The sequence below is a fragment of the Empidonax traillii genome, unplaced genomic scaffold (assembly GCF_003031625.1).
Source record: "Empidonax traillii isolate 1590-97213 ecotype Southwest subspecies unplaced genomic scaffold, ASM303162v1 scaffold9:size3134949, whole genome shotgun sequence".
NCBI classification, from domain to species: Eukaryota; Metazoa; Chordata; class Aves; order Passeriformes; family Tyrannidae; genus Empidonax; species Empidonax traillii.
This window is the reverse complement of record NW_020955202.1, coordinates 914,052-935,496: the sequence shown is the minus strand read 5'-3', so window position 1 is coordinate 935,496 and position 21,445 is coordinate 914,052. Positions and strand designations below refer to the sequence as shown.

At 36.9% G+C, this 21,445-nt stretch overlaps 1 protein-coding gene across 1 annotated transcript in view; it reads right to left on the bottom strand.

The window, feature by feature from the left end:
* The window catches only part of MIPEP (mitochondrial intermediate peptidase), a 73,871-nt gene that overhangs the window by 6,414 nt on the left and 46,012 nt on the right, over positions 1–21,445 (bottom strand). The window contains exons 16-18 of the mRNA XM_027884213.1: positions 18,604–18,723; positions 2,572–2,693; positions 1,750–1,823 (exon numbers count right to left, since the gene is read on the bottom strand). Of these exons, the coding sequence (XP_027740014.1) occupies positions 1,750–1,823; positions 2,572–2,693; positions 18,604–18,723 (316 nt within the window). The remainder of the gene's footprint in view (positions 1–1,749; positions 1,824–2,571; positions 2,694–18,603; positions 18,724–21,445) is intronic.

The following is a 21,445-nucleotide window of genomic DNA, read 5'->3' as shown; positions in this document are numbered from 1 at the left end:
CAAAGAGGCTGGTGAAGGGACTTGAGCACAAGTCCTATGAGGAGAGGCTGAGGGAGCTGGGGTTGTTTAGTCTGGAGAAGAGAAGGCTTAGAGGTGACCTCATCACTCTCTTCAACTACCTGAAGGGAGGTTATAGCCAGGTGGGGGTTGGTCTCTTCTCCCAGGCAACCAACAATAGGACAAGGGGACGTGGGCTCATGCTCTGCCAGGGGAGGTTTAGGTTAGATGTTAGGAAGAAATTCTTTACAGAGAGGGTAATCAGGCATTGGAACGGCCTACCCAGAGAGGTGGTGGATTCACCATCCCTGGAGGTTTTTAAGCAGAGATTGGATGTGGCCCTTAGTGCCATGCTATAGAAACTGGAGTTGGATCAGGGGTTGGACTTGATGATCTTGGAGGTCTTTTCCAACCCAATCTATTCTATGATTCTAGGATTCTAGGACACTCCAGGAAGATTCAATGCTCAGTAAAATTAAGAATATATCCCAGAAATAGAAGAGACAATAAGCATAACCAGTGTCTAAAAACATTTTTTTCTTTCTCTACAATATGACTTACAACATAACAATAGGATATGCTTGTAAAAATGAACATTCCTGTCTTGCAACTACTTAATCCACAATTTTGGGCTACAGTTTTTCAAGGTTACAAACACAGACTCTTTAACAACCCTAAAAAAAAAGTAAGTTTGCAAAGTCATACCAAATGAAAAGTAATCCTGTAGATCAGAAGTATAAATAGACAAATCTAAAGAATACATAGTTGCTTAATATATGGTGAATCTAAGGAGAACAGAGGTCATAGCCTCAAATATAAATAGATGGGTCAAAGAACAGGGATGCTCTAGTTATTAAACTGTGCCAATCTCATGATGAAACACAGACACTTTACTACTGTTTCCTTATCTGCAGAAAAAAGTCCCACAAGTTCCAGTCTACTAAAATGGAGTGAACAGAGCAAATGAATTCATATTCATCCTTAATATTAAGAATTTCAGAGGAAATTGAAAGATGTGCTATTAGATAAAGCACTTAGCCAATGCTCATGTTAAGAACAGCAACAGTAATGCAAAAATGTTTGGCTTGAATTCTGCAACATTACACAGGAAAGTCTTTATCCTGATCTTATTGAGAAATCTGAGATAAAGTCAACATTTTCTCAAACTTGTTTCATTCTCCTGACATTATTTTTTAATGTATGAAATATAGTATTTTTGCTATCCATATGAATGATTTTTAGAAGTTATTTTCCAGATTAAAAAGGCAAATATGGTTGTGAGAGGAAAAATGAACTATGTTTCTTTGATACAGTTTTCAGACCTCCATTTCATAAGAATCTATGATGCTAAAATGTGACCAAAACAAGTTCAACTTGTCTATACAAAATAACCAGAGATATTACGACTTCCACATATGGAAAAGTTACTAATGTATTGTATTAAAAAATGGTGTTATTTTACTTCCTTCCAGTATGTGATACTCTTATTCTGAATTCTTTAGACAGTCTGGTAAAGACAAACCTTCCCAACACTTCATCCCAACTATCTGTGTATATTCTGTGTATCCCAAGGAGTTCTACTGACCACGATACAAAGGTGATGACCATTCTACTTAACTAAACAAATGAATAATTTTTCTTTCACAAACCCAATGAAAATCATAATTAAACTGAAAAGAGTAAGTTGGGAAACGCAGGTAAATTATTTCTTTCACAAGCAAGGGAATAAAACAGTTCCAGTTTATTTTCTACCTTGAACCATCAGTATGGGCTCTTTTCCACCGCCGTGTGCCAGCATCTCTCTGCGATAACGCTCTCCCATTGCCCTGGAGAAACACAGATGTTAGAGCCATCTGCAAATACAACCTGTCCAGCTTTCAGTCAGATTTCCTTCTAGGATCTCTACAGAACTCAGAGGTATTTTCAACCCTGAAACAATGACTGATTCCACATTGACTCCTCAAATTACACTTAATACTGAACGAGACAAATTTTATACATGCAAGTACGTGCTGGTGTTTATAAAAGTTAATTTGTGAACAACATTTCAGCCTTCCTTGCTCCACGGGGAAAAGCTGCTCTGTTACGATGTTCTGAACATTAACCAGAGATATAAGAATTTGTGATTTCACAATTTACTTTTTATTTCACAAAGCAAAATGAGTAGGACAGCTACAACTTAGCTTTGAAGTTGGTAACATAAAGCTTGTTTAATGCACACAGCTGCTTTGATTTCAATAGAAAATTACAAGTAATTAGGCATCTATGCAATTCAAGCTCTCTAATTACATCTAAATAGGAATTTCAGTGCCTCTCAGTGGGCACACCTAGATTTTAAAACATCAACACAAATCTTTTTGCACCAATGGACATGTGTGTGTGTGTGTATATATATATATATATATATATATACACACCTATGGTTATTTTGTAAGCCTCCTAAAATCGAGAAAAGTTCTAAAAATTAATTTGCATCAAAAAAGCCCATCAACCTATATGGCCCCATTTGTTCCATGTTTTTGATAAGCAACTAACATGATGTTTCATTCCACTTAACATTTTCTCTGTTTTTACCTATCAAACGGGTTCTGAGCAAAACACTGTTTCCACACCATAGAGGCAACAGCCCTAGACATGAGGTAGGAGTAATATTTGGCACCGTAGCCCACGAGATGACTGAATCGCAGCTGCCAAGCCTGTAAGAGGAAAAAAGAAAAACAAAGAAAAAAACCCAAAGTTATTTTTTAACTTCTTTAAAGTGGTCAGCATTTCTCTCATGTATGATAGAAGAAATCTGATATCATTAATGACGAACAATTAAAGAAAAAAGAAAAAAGCAATCACCACTTATCGCAGACTGAACAATTCCTTATTATAAGAAGCATTTTTCAGCATAAATACTGTATATCCAACACATTGATCATCACAATTGAAATTATATATAAACAGGGTCAGAAGGGAATAAAACCAAGCAGTAAAAAAAAAAATTATTCATATTTGATAACAGTTGTGCTGCTCTATTATTAGTCTTGAAAAAAAAAAAAAACAGAATTACCTTACTACAAGTCATATGTTATAATTTCCCATCTAGGTAAGTGCAGTGTCACACTTTTCGGAAAAGTTGCGTTTATAAACTTCTGTCACAAACAAAATGGTAGTAGGGACTTGCATTTAATACTATAAAGAAACAGAACCTTCCATGTGCCAAAAACCTGAGAGGTAGACAAATTACATCCAGATGCAACACCACCGTTTAAAGATTTGTTTGCACATTTTTAAATGCATATGTGTAAGATTATAATCCCCAATTATATGGTTTTTCATGTATTGTTACTTGACTTTATGACATATTCCAGTGATGGCAGACTTCTTTTTTAATGCTGCTCGGTGTTGACAGTATACTTATGTTTTCTTAGCAAAGAAAATCGGAAGTATCAGTCCTACTTTCACAGAAATAAAAATACCTCTTTTTTTTTATTATTTTCCTGACTTTAACAGAATAATTTAAATTGTGACAGACCTACAAAGGTCATCTGGTCCAGCCCTCACTCAATGAAAAGGCAAATTTAATGAGGTTTCTCAGGGCTCTGTCTAAAGTCTTAGCATCTCTAGGGATGAAGACTTCATTGCCTCTCCAGTGCAATGTGGAAAGGCAAGCAGGTCCAAACTGAAAAGAAGTTGTTTCCCAACATATTAGGCCATATTTTTCAAAATGAGAATGGATGACTATAGGAGAAGGAATATGAAACTTACTCTGCCCTGTCAGCTCTGAGGAAACCAGAGACAAGTCCCATTTGTCCTTCTATTCAAAGTCAAACCTCTTAACATTCTTGAGATATGACTGTTGTCAAGATTTTTGTAGATATTATAAAAACCAAAAGTTTAAAGAGGAACCCAAAGATAAACAATAAAGTAGCATAACAGATGTTTTACATTTAAATCCATGGGCTGCGAGATGCTTGTTCTTATCCTACAGTCAGTGGCTGAAATTGTGACAAACCCAAACAAAAAATGAAAGGACATTAACAATTTTCCAGAGCCATTTATCTTTGACTGTGATTCTTTATCACAGATTAATAAACTCCTGATTTTTGACAGCTGAAATAAACTATGCTTATTTATCAAGAAAGTGCTGATCATCATCTTATTCTCCATTAGCCAAAAAGATGTATGTGTATGCTAAAAAGGGAAAAACTGAGAGGGTGGAAAAAGAAAGTATTTGGCTTTTAATAATTCTTTCTTCCTTAAAAGAAAAGGTAGCAAATAGTGCCTTATAATCCAGATTACTGTGAAGAGCAGATGAGAAACAAGTTGCTAGCTTCCTTTTCTAAGTAATACCTACAAATGAAGTTCTCGAAGTTAGCTGTAATTCAACCACTCAAAAGCTACTTTTAATAAGATGGTTATCTCCACCCTAAGAGGGGTGTCCGAAACAGATTGAATTTGCCATGAGTCAGCAGTCGAGCCTGTACTGGTGACCTACACAACTAGTTAAAAAAAGGACTGACAAGGGTAAACAAGATGAAAAAACATCTCCAGTCTTCAGCTTCCCTGTGGGTCTTGATGTGTGGTGCAAGCACTTGAAAAGCACATTTTGAAACAGATCAGAGAGCATACATTTTTAGAAGACTGAGCAGGAAAACATGTTGGTTTATTTTATTGTATAATAAGTTTGCAAATTCATGACTAGAAGTTTCAACTCTCTCAGGATGTGGAAAACTTCACTGATTAATTAACATACTCAGAAATGTTTTTAGGGTACAAACAAAATAATTTTTTGAGTTTGACATAGGGAAGACTATTTCTATCTCTCCCATCAGAGAGGAATTATTTTGACACATCATATAACTGTAACTAGGACAGTATGTCTTCTTCTACAGCTCAGATTACATGGTTCACATCAAATGTTCTTGCATTTAGTGGTTTACACCTAAAACAGCTCATCCACTCTTCCAAGCTGATTAACTATTCCATTCATAGGGTTTCTTGAAACTCTGTATAACAAGTAAGCAAGGAGAAAAGAACAAATCCTCAGCAACCTGTCCAAGACCAAAAGCTTAATTTCAGAGTCTGCATCTAAAACAAGCCTCAGTACCCTCTGTTCAATTTGTTTTGACCTTGTCTTTGCCACTAAGCTTTACTAACAAATTTTACATTGTTTCCTTTCAAAAGAGAAAAGGACAGGATATAGAAAGACCAAGGAAAGACACTGTTCATCTCTCTACCTGCATTTGGGGAGGCTTTCAAATATGATGAAGTTGAGATTTCAAAAATTCATTCGGAACAGGATAGTATGCAAAAAAAGGAAACAAAAATGGAGGATGACTCAATCCACTTTAAGATAGATGACTTCTTTCATTGGAATACTTCAGGAACATACTTTTAGATAGCTCAAGTTATTAAAGATGACAAGCATTCCCAAAGGCATACTGCACTGACATGAAGCTAAGATTGCTTTCCTACTGCAAACCACAGTGAAGGAAATCTGATAACAAACACTGCGGTTCCCTACTGAAGTCTGAAGTCCATATTTGATTCATTTTCCTTTAACCACTACAGATTTTCCCTACTCTAGAGCATGAATAAATCTAGGTTGTCATCATTTCCTGTCACTACTTTTGTCCCAGTCCTCACAGAAAGTTTCTGATCAGGAACTCCCAATCTTCAATATTTCACTATTACCCAGTATCTATCACATTACTCAAGTACATTTACTGTCCTAACAACTTTTCAATACTGGACTTAGCTATATTTAAACATTTAAAGACCCATTCTCTACCCTAGTTTACAGGGAGCTACCTGCCCACAATAAAAAAAAACCCTCTTCTCTTCATACAGATGAGATTAAAACCTAAGAAATAAAATGCTCAAAAAACTCAAGAATATATAGGCCTTTGAAAAGTTCTATGATGATTAAAAGAATATCCACATCACTGTAAATGTATTTGAAACTAAATGGTTGTCCTTTTAGCATAAAACTCCATTTCTCCATTTTAATAAATTTAGATATAGATGAAAAATAACTTGATTTCTTGTGTTATTTCCAATAAGGAGTGATTTCTCCACTTAAAAAAAAAATAATACTTATCAAACTCCCTTTTGGACAGGGCGAAGGCTAGACATGTAGAAGTAGGGCACTGTCCTCATTAAATGTTATAATTTTGGTAAGCAGCTAGAAAATTAATGAAGACTGAGTAATCTCTTATTTCAAAAAGTTCCATGAACCCATTCCAGGAGTTTATAAAACAATGCATTTTACACCATAGCCCATGGGTTATGATAATATGCCATCCACAGGTCATGTTCATGCCTGCTTTTTATCCAGCACAAGTTATCCACTGCAGTTATTAAGGGAGAGTTCTTTTGACCAAAATTATCAATCTTTTCTTATAATCATGTCTGAAATATTTCCAAAATTACATGTGCAATGGCTTTCCATCCCATCATGTAGCAAATAAAAACACATTATTGATACTTTTTTATTCTTACACCCTATTAGGATTTTTTTTAAGTCGCTGTAGGATATATTCTTAGGGTAGGATTCAGTTCATTTTATATAATACAAAAATTTAGATGTGATGGTAAAAAGGCAAAATTGAAGGAAAATCCATAGGTAACTTAATATAAACTAAACTAGCTTTTGCTTGAGTGTAGGTAAACATTGTTCCATGGAGCTCCACTAATTACATCAGGAATCAGTGCTACAAAATTCTACTACATCTTTTGGAAAGAGAAAAAATTCTACAGAAATTCTTGACTAGTGCTTGGACTTTTCAAAATGCTTTTTCAACAGTTTCTGCTATGACTTTAGGTACTTCAAAGTATATTTATGTCCATTTTGCTTTGCATCTGAAGACAAAAAACACAAGTGAGAACCTGAAAGAACCAACACTAAATTAAGGAAAGTACTTCTGTCATTTAAGTCTTCTAATTACAAAATGTGTGCTCCAGTAATTACATCAATGAGCAAGTTGTTGAATTGTTGCCACGAAGAACAATATTTGATGGAGATGATATCTGGTGCCCTCCCCCTGCTTAATTAAATTCTTATTTTGGCAGGAAACCCAACAAAGGAGCAGCCAATTTATCTCCTTCAGGGATTACTGGGTGGAGAATCCCTGTGTCTGGCACTAATTTGGTATTATTGCTCCTAATGCTCTTGAATTTAGCTATCAGCACAGGTGGAAAACTCCTGAGACTCATGAGAAACTCCAGGCTCTGGTTACTTGGAGCCAGAAGAGAATGGTGATTAGCATGGAAATCAGTACAAGCTATTTCCCTCTGCTGAGGCCAAGGTTTATCAGGGCTAGTGGAAATCCAGGACACCACCATTCTGGCATACAAACAAGCACACTCAAACTTAGCACAGGCAATGTTTTCTTGGCACTGTGTCAGCTACTCATACAGCAGGAGCTGGAGGTGGAACATAAAGAACGGCAGGTCACAGGTCAAAAACTATGAAGCCACTTTTCAGCACAGAAAACTGGTGAATTAACTATGGGGTGCAGATCTAAGGGATGCTCCACATTTAGTTTAGAAAGTTTTCTGTTCTGATGTACTAGCTGCACAGGCATCATTTTAAATGGGAGAAAGTGCTGTTAGCAAATGAAAAAAATGTGTTATCTGACAACCAGGAGATCTGGTCATACTTCTTTTCTTTGACTCCATATTTTCAAGCTCTTCACACTCACAGTCTTTGCAAGATCACTTTTTTCAAATTTAAGGAAGATACTCAAGTGATCTGCAGTCATCCCATACAGAAAATTCCAGTCTCATTCATTCATTACAGCATCTCTAGAATTAGAGTGCAAATCAAATTAAATGACCTTCTCTGAATCTCTCCTTTGCTCATTTTCCCAAAATAACTGAGACTGCAGTGAGACAAGCTGAGAAGCTTTATGGTAAGGCTTCTCTCTTTTTCTTGTCCCCCCACAGTAACAGGAGCAAGCAGCACAGCACTGCCCGCAGAAGCCCAGCTAGGAGAACCCAGGGCTGCCAGGCTCCAAAGACAGGAGCAGCCCAGAAGCTGTGGCTGCCAGGCTCCAAAGACCAAGCTCTGCTGATGGATGCACTCATTTTGGGGAAGCCAAATTTTCACACAGCAGAATTTACTGTCTTGCATTTCTATTTAACCTACTCTCGCTTTATGAAACAAATCAAGGATTTCTCACATACTTTTTGCAGCTTAAAGAATTCACTCTTTTGTTCTGAAACAAAACGCAGAATTTTTTTCCTTATTATATTACTTTGCTAGGTAAGTTTATAGAGTGCTTTGAAGATGTCCTCAACTCATTCTCACTTGAAAAAGTGGTTTCATGAGTTCTGGAATGCAGAGTTGGCAAACTGTTTGTGCCAGTAGCTACCTCAGGGGAAAAGCTAGAGCGCTCACTGACCATAGAAACAACTGTCTCCATAGGTATGCAGCGGCTTGCTTGGTCAACTTACATTCGGTATTTCTGACCTGAAACCCTTCAAGTTTTATAGAATTACATCATCATCCTTCTGGAGTTTCACAATAATAATAAAATGCAATAAAGAGCCACTTTCTTCCCTGCAGTTTCTAATCTTGTTTAGAATAACAGAAAACTAATTTCAAGAAACCACATCTTGTGCTGCGCCTGACTTGCTTAATGTCAATATTCTTCAGTTTTCCAGTGTCACGCATTTCTCTCTTAGGAGTGGGAGAGAACACAAAGTAAACCAAACCAGAGACACTGTTGACATTTTAAAAAGTGAGTCAAGCAAGAGATTAAGATTTCAATTTATAACACTTCTGTGTTTTCATTATAAAATGATAAATAAATCTAGCACAGCAGGGAATGTAAATATTTTTGCACTTGTTTACACTAAAGAAGAGGAAAGGAATTTAACATGCAATTAACCACTTACGTGATTTTAGATATGTACCATATGGTCTTCAAATTGCTTAAAGAAAAATATTTCATTCTTATTTATAAACTATTCGTGAATTTGAGCTGCATATAGCAAAGTCATCTAAAACTATTTACTTTCTACTCACTTCTCTCCTCCCCGCAAAGGGACTAAGGGAAGGGGAACATGGGAGATAACAAAGAATATTGACATCAAAAATCTGTACGTATGATTTGCATTGTTTTGCAATGACTAAAACTTGGATTAAAAGACACAGAGATATGAAAATTGATTCTTTATTGTGTCTTTTGACTGATCATATTTGGTCAAGTTAAGATACAGTGTTGCTTGTCAATACTTTAACTAGTCTTTAAAGTAAAATACAAGAAATATGCAAACAAACAATTTTCAAACAAATCCTTCACATTGTAATGTAATTCTATACACATATACATACACAGGCAACACCTTCCCTTCAATTACCAAGTATAATTTCTATTACTGACTAAGATTTAAAAATTCATAAGCCTGAGATAAGTAGAATCAGATCACCACCATTTACTTTGGGTACAGACTCACACTGAAGCCCAAGGTTTTTATTCTACTTTTCCAATTTAATCTAATTTTAAGTATTGACCTATTCTTTTAAAGCAAACATCATGAATGCTGCTTAAGATAAGCTCATACAAAACCTGAGAAATATCTTGAGCGATGTTGTAACTGCAAAATATATTTGCCAGTACAACTTCATCATGTAAATTATCTGTACCAACACTGGAAGATGAAATCACTAATTTTCTACAGTAACATTTATTTACATTTATTTACTTTTATCCCCCTCTCAGTCTAACTACCATTTCCTGTGAAGTGAGGGTGCTAATAGTTCCTCTCTCTTGTTCTTTTCTGTTTTGACTGCAGGCTTCTCATAGCAAGGACAATCTCCCACTGCACTTAAAAAGTATTTAATTTCAGGCTCTCTAGCCTGTGTTTACGGCAATGATCTATTCAGTTATATCTATCACTGTCAAATATAGCTCCAATACTGCAATACCGGGGGGGAAAAAGGACGCGAACCATGAATATAGAACTATATAAAACTAAACAATCTCTAATTATATATATAAATATATGGAGAATCTACCTAAATATGTTCAAAATGTTACCTGGAGATGTATACAACTACTTCCTGCACTGTGCCATGAAATGCTCTAGTACATGGTAAATACAGCAAATACTATTGCTAATGTATGTTTGAGGGTCATAGGGCTGACACTTGCAAAAAGAATTTCCTTGAAAGTGCTTCATATCTTATGATATCTGCAAACACTCTGCTCCTTTAGATAGCTGCCCAGTGAATAGTGTCATGTTACCACTGGAAAACAAATCTTCACAGTATTTGCTATCACCATTTTCTTTATCATAAAATGAACTCAACTCCACAAAGACAGAAACCTAAACAAACCTTGAAAGGTGACTTTAAGAGCTTTTGAAATCCCAGCCTCTCCTTTAATACTGACCTCAAAAGGGCACCAATCTTTTTGAAATGGCTTTTAGCTATTAATTATTTATAGAACTATCACTTCCCCAGAGTTCACTGTGCACTCCTTTATTAATCTTTTCCTCAGACTCTTCAACTTGATTTTATAGTATACTTTTTAGAAGGCTCATATGAAAACTAATCTGGGGATTTGCACTCTGTGTAAATAACTTTAGCTTCCAACATGGCAAGGTAAAAAATTACCTTGAAGGGGTTACACAAACTTCAAGAGGTTGAGTAATAACATATGACTTCATCTCTCTTCAAAACACTCAAAAAAGTGGAATATGAGCAACATCAGGACTTCAACTAACTGAAGACAGATAAGAAGTGGAAAAGCAATCTGCTATGAAAGCCCTCTGCCTTTACTATGGAACAGTCTTTGTGATCTACAACAGTGATCCAAGATCTGCTGGGTGTCTGCTTCCCTCTTCAACAAGTGAGTGGATAAAATTGACAAAAGTTTAAAAGATTGGATACTAACCATAATAACATTTGTTGCAAATTATACCATTTCCCCCCTCCTACTATCTGCTCACTAATAAGAAATAACCAGTCTCAATTCCAATTATTTTTTTCATAAAAGTTTTCACCACAACGTACTCATACATGCCCACAACATTTTCTCTTAGTCAAAAAAACCCAGTTTCCTTAGCTTTCCTCATAGTTCATGTTTCCAAAAATATTATCTTTACAAAACTGCTTCTCTGTATTTCTTCCATTTTTGCTACATCTTTTTAAGAGGTAGACAAATACTGCAAGACACAACACTATCACTGTTAAGTCCCCAAGGCCAAACACTAAAATATATTTTAAAAACCCAGGTTTTTCTTTTTACAGCATCCCATGAATAAAAGCATGTTCTTTTGGCATTTATAGTTGTTTAAATACTTAAACTGCTTTCCTAATGCAAACTATCCTTTAGTAAATGAGTGAGAGGGGTCCTGCCACAACTCTGCAATGAATCCCATCAGGCCCCATGGACTTGTAAACATTCAGCGTACACAAACAGGAAGTCAATGTTCCTGCACTCGTGGTCCTCTGAGATCCGGGACACCCAAGGTCTATCAGTATTATTAAAGACTGAGGGAAAAAAATGCACTGAATGCCTCTGCTTTTTCTTCACCCCATTAGTCAGACGACCATCTTCAACAAGTATTGGTCCAACGTTCTCTTTAGACCTCCTCTTGCTACTAATGTACTTTAAAAAGTCCTTCTTCTTATCTGACACAAGACTGGCCAGTTTCAACTCTAACTGAGCTTTGGCCTTTTGTGTTTTCTCCCTGCATAAAGGCTGAGAGAACTGGAGTTTTCTGGCCCAGAGAAGAGAAGGTTCCAGGGAGACCTTACATCAGCCTTCCAGTAACTAGAGGGGTCTAAAGAATCTGGAGAGGGATTTTTTCCAAGGACATGGCCTGATAAAACCAGGGGGAATGACTTCAAATTGAAAGAAGGGAGGTGGGACACTGGAACAGGTTGCCCAAATATGTTGCGGATGCCCCGTCCCCAGAGGTGCTCAAGGCCAGGTTGGACGGGGCTTTGAGAAACCTAATCTAGTGGAAGGTGTCCCTACCCATGGTGGGGAGATTGGAACCAGATGATCAGTAAGGTCCCTTCCAACCCAAACCATTCTGATTTTATGATAAACAAATCACACCTTTGTACTCTTCCTGCAAAGCCTGACCTTGCTTCCAGAGATCATACTGTTTCTTTTTCCTCCCGAGCTTCACCAGGACTCCTCTGTTCAGCCAAGCTGGTCTTCTGCACTCTTTGGTTGATTTACAACACAGCGATCCAAGTTCTTTTGATCATTTAAATTCTACTTTTCAAAATTTCTGCAAAATTTATCAACCGAAGAAACTTCTGTAAATATTATAAATATATTGTCATCTAAATCATTAACAAAACCACAGAACTGCAGTAATTCCCAGACAAGTTCCTAGTGACTTCCACTTAAAATGTCTCTGGCTGAAACTAAGCCTTCATCTGCTTTGTCAGCATGTTTTCTGTGTGTTGACTCAGTCATAAATCCACAGTTTGCTTGTACAATTATGTTTACAAGTGTCAGAAAACTTGTTAAGTCTAGAGTTATCCTATCAGCCACTTCCTTCCTGTTTCCAAGGTCAAGCAACGTCTTAAGAAGAAAGAGGATTTTTGTCATCTCAGGTGGTTCTCAACAAAACCAGGGTTATTTCGCTCAGTTGACTGTTCTCAATTGTATTTGAGCTAACATTGTACTTATGAGCTTAATAATTGGTTCTACTACTTCTTGACTGACAAAATCCAAGCAATTAGTCTACAGTTCCTAAGATCTTCTTCCTTCATAAGAGTAGTTATTATGATAGCACTACCAATTTTTTCATGAGTTTGTGGTGATAATTCTTCCAGGTCACTGACAAACTTAAATATTCTGCCAACCAGACTAATCTAATCTAGTTATTCTCTCTTTTTCATTTCCTAATCTCAGTTCTTTTTCTATCCATCTCGAAAATTGTATGTATTACGTGCATAATCAAAATCCACTTATTTTTCAAAAAACACTTAGGCAGAGGTATAGAATACTACTGCTTTTTCTGACATTTATTGTTCTTTCTCCCACTCTCCTCTTGCTTCTTGAGTAATTATGGAACTTTATTACCTGCCCTATTTGCACTTTGCAACTCAGCATTTCTAGCCTTTTTCGTTCTGAATTCTTGCATTCTTTAAGTAATTATCTCTAGTCATATAACAATTTCTATTTTTTATTATCTTAATAAAGTTTTAAAGGGCTTGGTCCTTTATTGCCAAACCTTTTTTGCATCGGGATAGTTTGTATCTTTGGTTAAGTCTCTTGGATAACTACATGTCTTTTGAATCATTATACTTAGCTATTTTCCAGTTCCAGTAAATATCTGGCAGCCTTCCTCTTTCTGATGTCTTATTTTTAATCATTATGACTGGTTTTGTTTTCTAAGCTGCTTGAAACTTCCAGAGTTTTACTTTTGGTTCATTAGCACTTATCCTGTATTCTGTTTTTCACACTTTTATATGGCTTCTACTTTTCTAATAACCTCCTTTTCTCAGATATTCAAATGTACAGGCTTTTTCTCATGCTCAGTTCTTTTTGGCATTTTATTGATTACCACCAAAAATTTCGTCTCCTCATCCGCCACCCACTATAGGTTTTTTTAAAAGCTTTTTGCCAACAGCACCCATTCTACCTTTTAGCTCTTCTTTTTTACATTTCCTTTAACCTAGTTTTTTGTTTTGCTTAGGTTCTAAGGTTACATTAGTTTAGCTCAATAAATCTAAAACAAATTTGGGAAGGTTTTAGATAAAGTAAATATGAAATGAAATTACGGTTTAAAATTTAATAGGCAGCCACTACTTAGCATTCCTTACCAATAATTTTAAGATTTATGTTCACCACTTGAGTAGAGTTTTCAGAATTCAAAACCACTTTTACTGTCAGAGGTTAAGGGTTATCAGTTATTTATTTTAAGACAGCTGCCTCATTGCTTGCTCAGTCTATTTACTCTTTTTATATACCTTAGTGATATTCACATGAAATTTTATGCAGAAACAGAGTTACAACTGCACATTAGTAGTCACCTCAAAAACCTAACAAGAAATCCTAAGACAACAGATGACACAAGGACACAGATGGCAGATTCTGTAACAAGATACTTAAACTGCCAGCCAGCCCTCAGTAGGCTGAGGAATAAGCCTGTTAAAACTATACTTTCCTCTTCAGTGCAGCTCCACTACTGACAGCGATCACGATCAGCAGAAAACTGAACTTCAGAAACCAAGTCACCATTTGTGGCCTCTGGCCTACCTAACACAGCTAAGCATGAAGTCTTGTCACCTTCAAACTCCTAAGAAAAGGCTCCTAAGGAGGAAAAATGAAGCATATAGCTACTCTTTTGCACTCAGAACGCACTTGTTCTTCAATCACAACAAAAGATGTGTCTTTGGCTCATGACGACCATTGGTGATGCAAAAACTATTTTCTGTTTACAGGAAAGCTAGTTCTCTCCATCTGTTGACATCAACTTCTCTTCAGCCAACCAACCACCCAGATGTCTTTGCATGTGCCCTGTTAATGAAATCCTTGTATTCTCAGCCCCCATGGCAAGCCACATCTTCCTGTAGTGCTTAACAGCCTCCCTAAGCAAGTATTCCAAGTGTTAGGTTGCATCTCATCCATTGATTTCCTTCATCAGGAAAACGACAGACACAACCACGGCAAGTTAAGACAAGGGCCTAGAACGGTGCCTTCCAAGGTCAGGATCCCTGTCTGGGCAGAGTCCCCCCAGCTGCAGGAAGAAGACAACTAACAATTACATTGGTGATACACTATTTTTCATACACTTCTTCCCTCTAGGGTATCTCTTACAATACCTGCCTTGTCTTCTGTTGGCAAACTTGGCTGGCTAACATATTTGGTTTCACAGGTGTTTTGGTTTCTCCAAACACTATCAACCATAGGCCATTAAGAACTTCTCATGCTGCCAAAGAAACCTGTACTCTGGACAAAAGTATATAACCATAATTAAACCTGTAACCTGATGCACATTTTAGGACATCAGTAAAGGTGGTTCTTCTAAACTAAGATGTATTTTTATATGCTAAAGCAAAAAGGTATATAGCAAATTATTCAGTGTTCCAAAAAATATCAAAGGCTCCCTACATACCAACATGTTGCCTCCTATCAAATGTAATTATAATGATGTGTGTGAGATAACTCCAACATTGTACTTTGTATTCAAGTACCACACAAGAAATTCATCTGTTTCTGGGAAAACGCTTTGGCTTCAGAGGACCATGTAATTTTAAAAAATGCAAAACGGACTATTTGGAAGCGATGTAAGAAAGAACCCAGGTTCACTGTGCCTTACCCTTCAAAACCATTTTTCCTCACAGTCACAAGTCAAACCAGCATCTCTCACCAAACTTCCACATCGGAAAATGTTACTACAATGGACAGCCAATTAATATGGAAGTCCATAATAACTTTCTGAGCATAAGAATCAATAGCTCAAACTAATTCACAAAGGAAATGTTAGGATGCCCAGGTATGATGACCTGGGTAGCTGGTGTTTATTGTAAAACCACTTCATTACTGAGAGCTCTTTCCTATAACTGCAGGAGGCTGCAAACTCCACTATCACTGCAGAACCTGCTTACCCTACGTGTCATTTTTTGTTACAATATTGAACCAAAACCCACAGCAGGAGATAGGATTTATTATGCTTGGCGCAGTACTAACAATGGCATATCATTAAGATTTGATGACTGTCTCAAAGGAAACTAGTTTTCAAGTCTGAACTTGAGGGACAGGAGGGGACTAAGCAACAGCTCATGGGGAGAAACTTTGATCAAGTCTCAGGTTGATCAAAGGGTCACCCGATACCCAATTTTTAAAAGCTTCTCTGGCCCTCATGGAGACAAAGGTAGAAAAGACACAGGGAGACACTCTAAAAGCATACAGTGTTATCAACAACAAGGCAGGCCACAGTAAATGAAAAGTGACTTCACAAGAGATGAGAAATAAGCTATGATTTGAAGAAAAGTTTGGAACAAAAGCAGAGTAGTGAATTCCCCACAGTACACAAATTTTGACACCAAGCACATTCAGGAGGAAGAGGCTGGAAAAAGTGTGGGCATTATTGTTTGGTTTACCTTGCTTTCTTGAAGTCAAAAGGAAGACTAGTTGCTTTTTAAAGGTATCAGAAGTACTCAAGAATCCAATCTGCGCACAATTTCTATTCATTTTCCAAACTCAGTAACAAAAATCTCCTCTGGCAGCAAAACTGCCAGACACTACAAAAACAGGCAGATACATTTCCTTGCCCCCTGCCTGGCAATCGTAAGCTTCCAGATTCAGTAACAGAGCAATGAAATCCCAGTGGAATTTTGTCCTCCAGGAGACAGCAGTAAACCCTGTGTACTTCTGAACAGATAAGCAATGGCTAGACAGAAACTGAGATTTGCATTATTTAGAAAAACAAAGTCTTGTGGAGTGCTGCTTGTGCTTCCATCTGACTTCCTTTCTGCCTTGCATATGGCACCAGCTTCTCAGACTGTCGATATCAACACAGCCAATGTAAATACTACTGAATGCAATGCCAACCCAAATGCCTGTAAAACCTATTAAAATACAGACTTCAACAGGACTGTTTTTGCACTATCCCTCCTACTGTTGGCACATAACACATGATATTTGCTGAGGTTGATGCTTAGGTTTACCTTAAATAGGTATCACCACACAGGCGCATCAGCATTTACTTATCAGGTAAAGTTTATATGTCTCATTTTGAAAGTACTGTAACAAAAAGATGCATGCAATTTTTCCTATTATCTGAGCTTGTGCCCAAGAATGACAGGAATTCATCTGCTGAAGATATATGCTGCGGCTCTACTTTAGAAAATGCCCAGTAAGATTGACGCCCAAGTACATTCAGAGGATACTTATCAAGTTTACTTGCCTGTCAAGAGCAGTAAGAGGGAATTAAGGTTTATCAGAAAGAGATAATAATGGATGCTTGCACAGACAGTGCTACTACAGAGAAACCACATTAATGTAGTTAAGATCTTCACTAAGGAAGAACTACTTTTACCCAACACGACTAACTTTAACATATACAAGCCTGACGTAGCAATTTATAACTGAATCTAAATGTATGGAGAACAAATAAAATAATCAAAATACTTTGTTTTCTCTGCCAGCCATCTGCGTACCTAGACAAATGACAGATAAAAATAAAATCTAGTCTCTCTTGCTGTATTTCAATGTCTACCTCTGAAATCAAAAGAAAGGAAGAAATATATTCTCTTTGCTTAAAAGCTCCAACTTTCACTTTCAAGGCTTTTATTTTTTTTACCTGGGCTACAAATTAAACTGCAAGCATATCTTAAGTTTGGAAGAAAGAACAGCAAAGGACAGAAAGACAAATTACAGACTTTAATTACTCAACAGAGCACCAATGTTATTCTAATGCAATTTTTTATTATGTTTTACTGACATTTAAACTGTATTACAGTTCTTGACTGGTCCTTGACACTAATTCTACATTCAATAAATGTAAACACAAGCTTTCTGACAATTCAGAAGTTTACAGTGCATTCTGCTAGGATAAAGTTCCAGGCCAAAACTTGCTGTCACACTTCATAATAATCATAGCCTCACTACAAGATGTTACAATCTTTTGAAGGTAACAGCTAAATTAAAATAACTTTAAATGGAACAAAAAATAGAGGCTAACTTTCAAAGCCAAGTACTGTTCCATTTATCAGATAACTAACACCTGCAGAGGAACAGTGTGAAACAACACTTATAATAATGCTAAGAAGTCAGGAATCCTACTCTGAAGATACCTCACTTCAGCTTCTGTGGCTTTGCCAGGCCAGCAGTGGCAACACACTTTTGATGAGGAAATGGATCTCCTAATACCCTTCTAAGAGAACGAACGGCACATTTTGCTAAGGAGAAAAGTACATTTTATGAAAAGCAGAAAGCAGAAAAAGCTTTTGAGTATTTTGACAAAACTGTCAGAGAGTGACTGGGGGGCCATGCTCCTGGTAGGAATTCAGCGTCAGACAGACCAGGAAATCCCGTGATTATCATCTATGGAAACTGCACCTTTGGCTGCCACACCAAGTACAGAACAAATGCATTAGTCATGATGAAGATCAAAATTACATAGCTCAGTAGAACTCAAGGTTTTTACACTTTCAGATACCATACAAAAGGATTAATGATGTGACAAAGGTCACAACAATACAGTGAAAAAAACTCACTTCCAAGTCCTACTTCACACTTACTCTCATGCTGACACTGACAGTACACAAACATCAACATGCAGTACACTGTTTTGTTGCCTTATATAAATAGCCCTTTGAAAAGCTAGAATAAACTCTTTCCAATATACTGTATCCAGTGCTTTAGTAAGAAAATAAAAAGCAAAGTAATGAAGTTCACCACAACAAGGCTACACCTGTACAAAAACAAGTACATTAATTAAATATTGATTTTTAGCTGAAAATTTCCAGTACCATACTCTCTGGATAAAGTGACTAAAAGAAAGAAAACTCTTTCAATATAACAATACAACAACAAGCACGTGAGTGTGTGGGGCAAGGGTTGGGGAGAGATAGGGGTATTAATGTGCTATCAAAGAAAAGGTAGTTCACACAGTTATTCTATTTCTACTTACTGTATTGGGTACATATGGCAAACCATAAACCTTCTCCTGTGTCTCCTTTAAAATTTCTGTGGTTGACTTTTTTAGGGGGTGTTTACCATGATAGATTTGGTCCAAGACAGCATAAAACACCTGAAGAAATAAAATATATGTTTGTCTTTGGCACATGGCGTTGGCATTTGAAAAACCAAAAAAGACAAATAGAAAAGAGTGTGAAGGATGGACTAGGAAGAGGGAAGAGTTTAAATTTATATGGTTTTGTAAATTTTCTATTTTTAGTATAATGCACATGGAGAGAAACAGGTTTTTGGAGGACACCAACCACCACCATTATAACTTATCATAAATCCATGTATAGGTCTCTTAGAACACTGGCAGTACTAAATGGTCTGCATTTTTAAATAAATTAGGACCTGTCCCTAAAGCCCTCCAGCAATTTCCCTTTTCAAAAAGAGAATTCTTGAAGATATTTAATTAAAAAAAACCCCAAAACTATTTTTAAGTTATTTGAGTTAAAGTTATTGGAGTGGACAGAGCAAAATAAACTATTTCAAGATGCGTGCATGCAGCCATAAGAACACTTCACACCTGCAGGGGCAAGTTACAGCCTGGGCAGTGAACATAAGAATTACTGAATAATAGAATCATTGAGGTTGGAAAAGACCTCCAAGATAATTAAGTCCAACCTTTGACTTAAAAGCATCACACCCACTACATGGAGCTGCTGATGCTACAGAGTTTCTGCTAGAGCCTTTGAACAACATAGTACTAAGGCAGATTTTTTCCTTTATTTTAGCTCTCACCATCTGAGCAATGAACTGCTAGAGTGCAAGCTTAGCCTGAGATCACACTGTACCAGGAGGGTATTTTGCCAGAAGTAAGAGCTGCTTCACAAGCAATTTTTGTGTAGAAGCATGTGAGCTACAACAGAATGCAGGTGCATGACTAAATTACTGAGGTGTCTGGAGATTGGACAGCAGCACAAATAAAATGACTTTTCAGGCAAAAACAGTAAAGCAGAGTATCTGGCACTTGAACAGCAAACATAAAACAGGCATGGACAGAAGACAGGGCTAAGGCTCTGTGTGTGCCATCACTGAAAATAAGTGCAGCTTTTTTTTTTTTTAATATGAAGATTTCCTATTCTGTGGAAGTGCAGGAAAGACAGAAAAAGAAGACACCTACTGCTGTGCAATACCAGATATTTTTGAGAAGTTTGATGGATCCAGATATTTAAGGGAGGAGTTCAGTTCAGGTCATCCTGCGGTAGGCCCACTTCATAGGAATATTGACAGTAGGGAGCCTCAAAAAGCTTTTGTGCAAGGAATGAAGCAAATACTTGGCTAGAGACTGAGGCCCAGTCACACTCCCAGGGACACTGCAATGCTATCCCCAGTGACATAAATACACTGTTCCAGGAATTATAACCATGAAATTTATGGAGAAAAAGTTGTTTGGATGTTTTATGTGATCTGAGTAACACAAGCCCCTCAACCTCTGAAAAGATTCTTTATTATGAAATTTGGGTAAAAACCATTCTGAACTCTTTAATAATTTATCCAATTTCAGCATTCTGGATGCAAAATGTATTTTCACCGAAATTGTGACTGTTTCTAAAGGACCATGTTCCTTCTGTTTGAATAAGCTGTGTTCTAACATACAGAATGCATACCTTTGACAGTGTCTCTTGACAAATGATAAATGTGAAAATTGATTTTTTTTTTTTTTTAAAAGAAACGGTTATAAGGAGAGGGGTGAATAAGCCGTGACTTGTAGGAGTTACTCCTAGATTTCCTTCTTGCTTCCTACGTGGCTAATGAGGAAAAAAGAGGTCAGTAAGACTAAACTCACATAATCACCCATTAGTGGTATTGCAAGTTTTGTGTTCTAGATAGCAACACTGAACAATACATATAAGCACTCAACATCACTCCTCTACAAACCCAGAGCAGCAGCAAGTAACTGCTCAGAGGATATCTCCATGAAGACACAACACCAAATGTCGAACAATAATGAGCACTTTACTTTTTGAAATTGAAATTTTGCAGGGGTCTTTTTAAATTTTCCATTATTATACTGATAATGTGAAAAACTAAAAATCTAAAGATAAACCTAGACTGGACTGTAAAAACTATAATTTTTTTACTCTTATCTTAGAAGAGAAAGAGGTTTTACAATGCCTTTGCTAATACTTCTCATCCTCAGAGTTGGTCTCTAGAATCCTATTTAACATAGTTTACCAAAAGCTACAGCAAGGGTGACTGAGAATATGACCAACAGTAAGTAACAGGAATAGACCTGAAAATTACTTGATGTAAAAGTCCTAAAAAGCTCACTTTCTCCCATCACCCTAGGTCTTTGACTTTTGTGACTCTGCAGCAGTTATTTCACACTGACTTCCCTCTCCTCTCTGAAAAACCCAAACCAAACAGGAACCTCGGCATCCCGGAACAGATTTTAGCATTCAGCTTCCGCTGTTTATTCTCTTTTATTTATCTCTCAGCTTTGTTAGGACCAATTTGCAGTTACTCCTCAGTGTTCCTCACAAGATGGAGAGGACTCCATGGCAGTGGACCTTCTCTAAAGTGAAACTGGGGGTTATGTAGTTTGGGGTCAAAGGTGGAACTCAACTCACAGCTAGGAAGTGAGGAAATGTCAGTTGAAGGCCAGAGAAACGGACAGCCTAAAGAACAATGTGGTGGTAGGGAAATGAGTCACTGAAGTCAGCTATAAGCTTTCCCTTGATCCTGGCACATGTAAAGTGTGGGAAGAAAGCTACGAGCCAGACCACCTGGACAGCACAGTTAAAAAAACTCCATCCCTGGAAATAAACTTGGATGAACTTTATACCCGT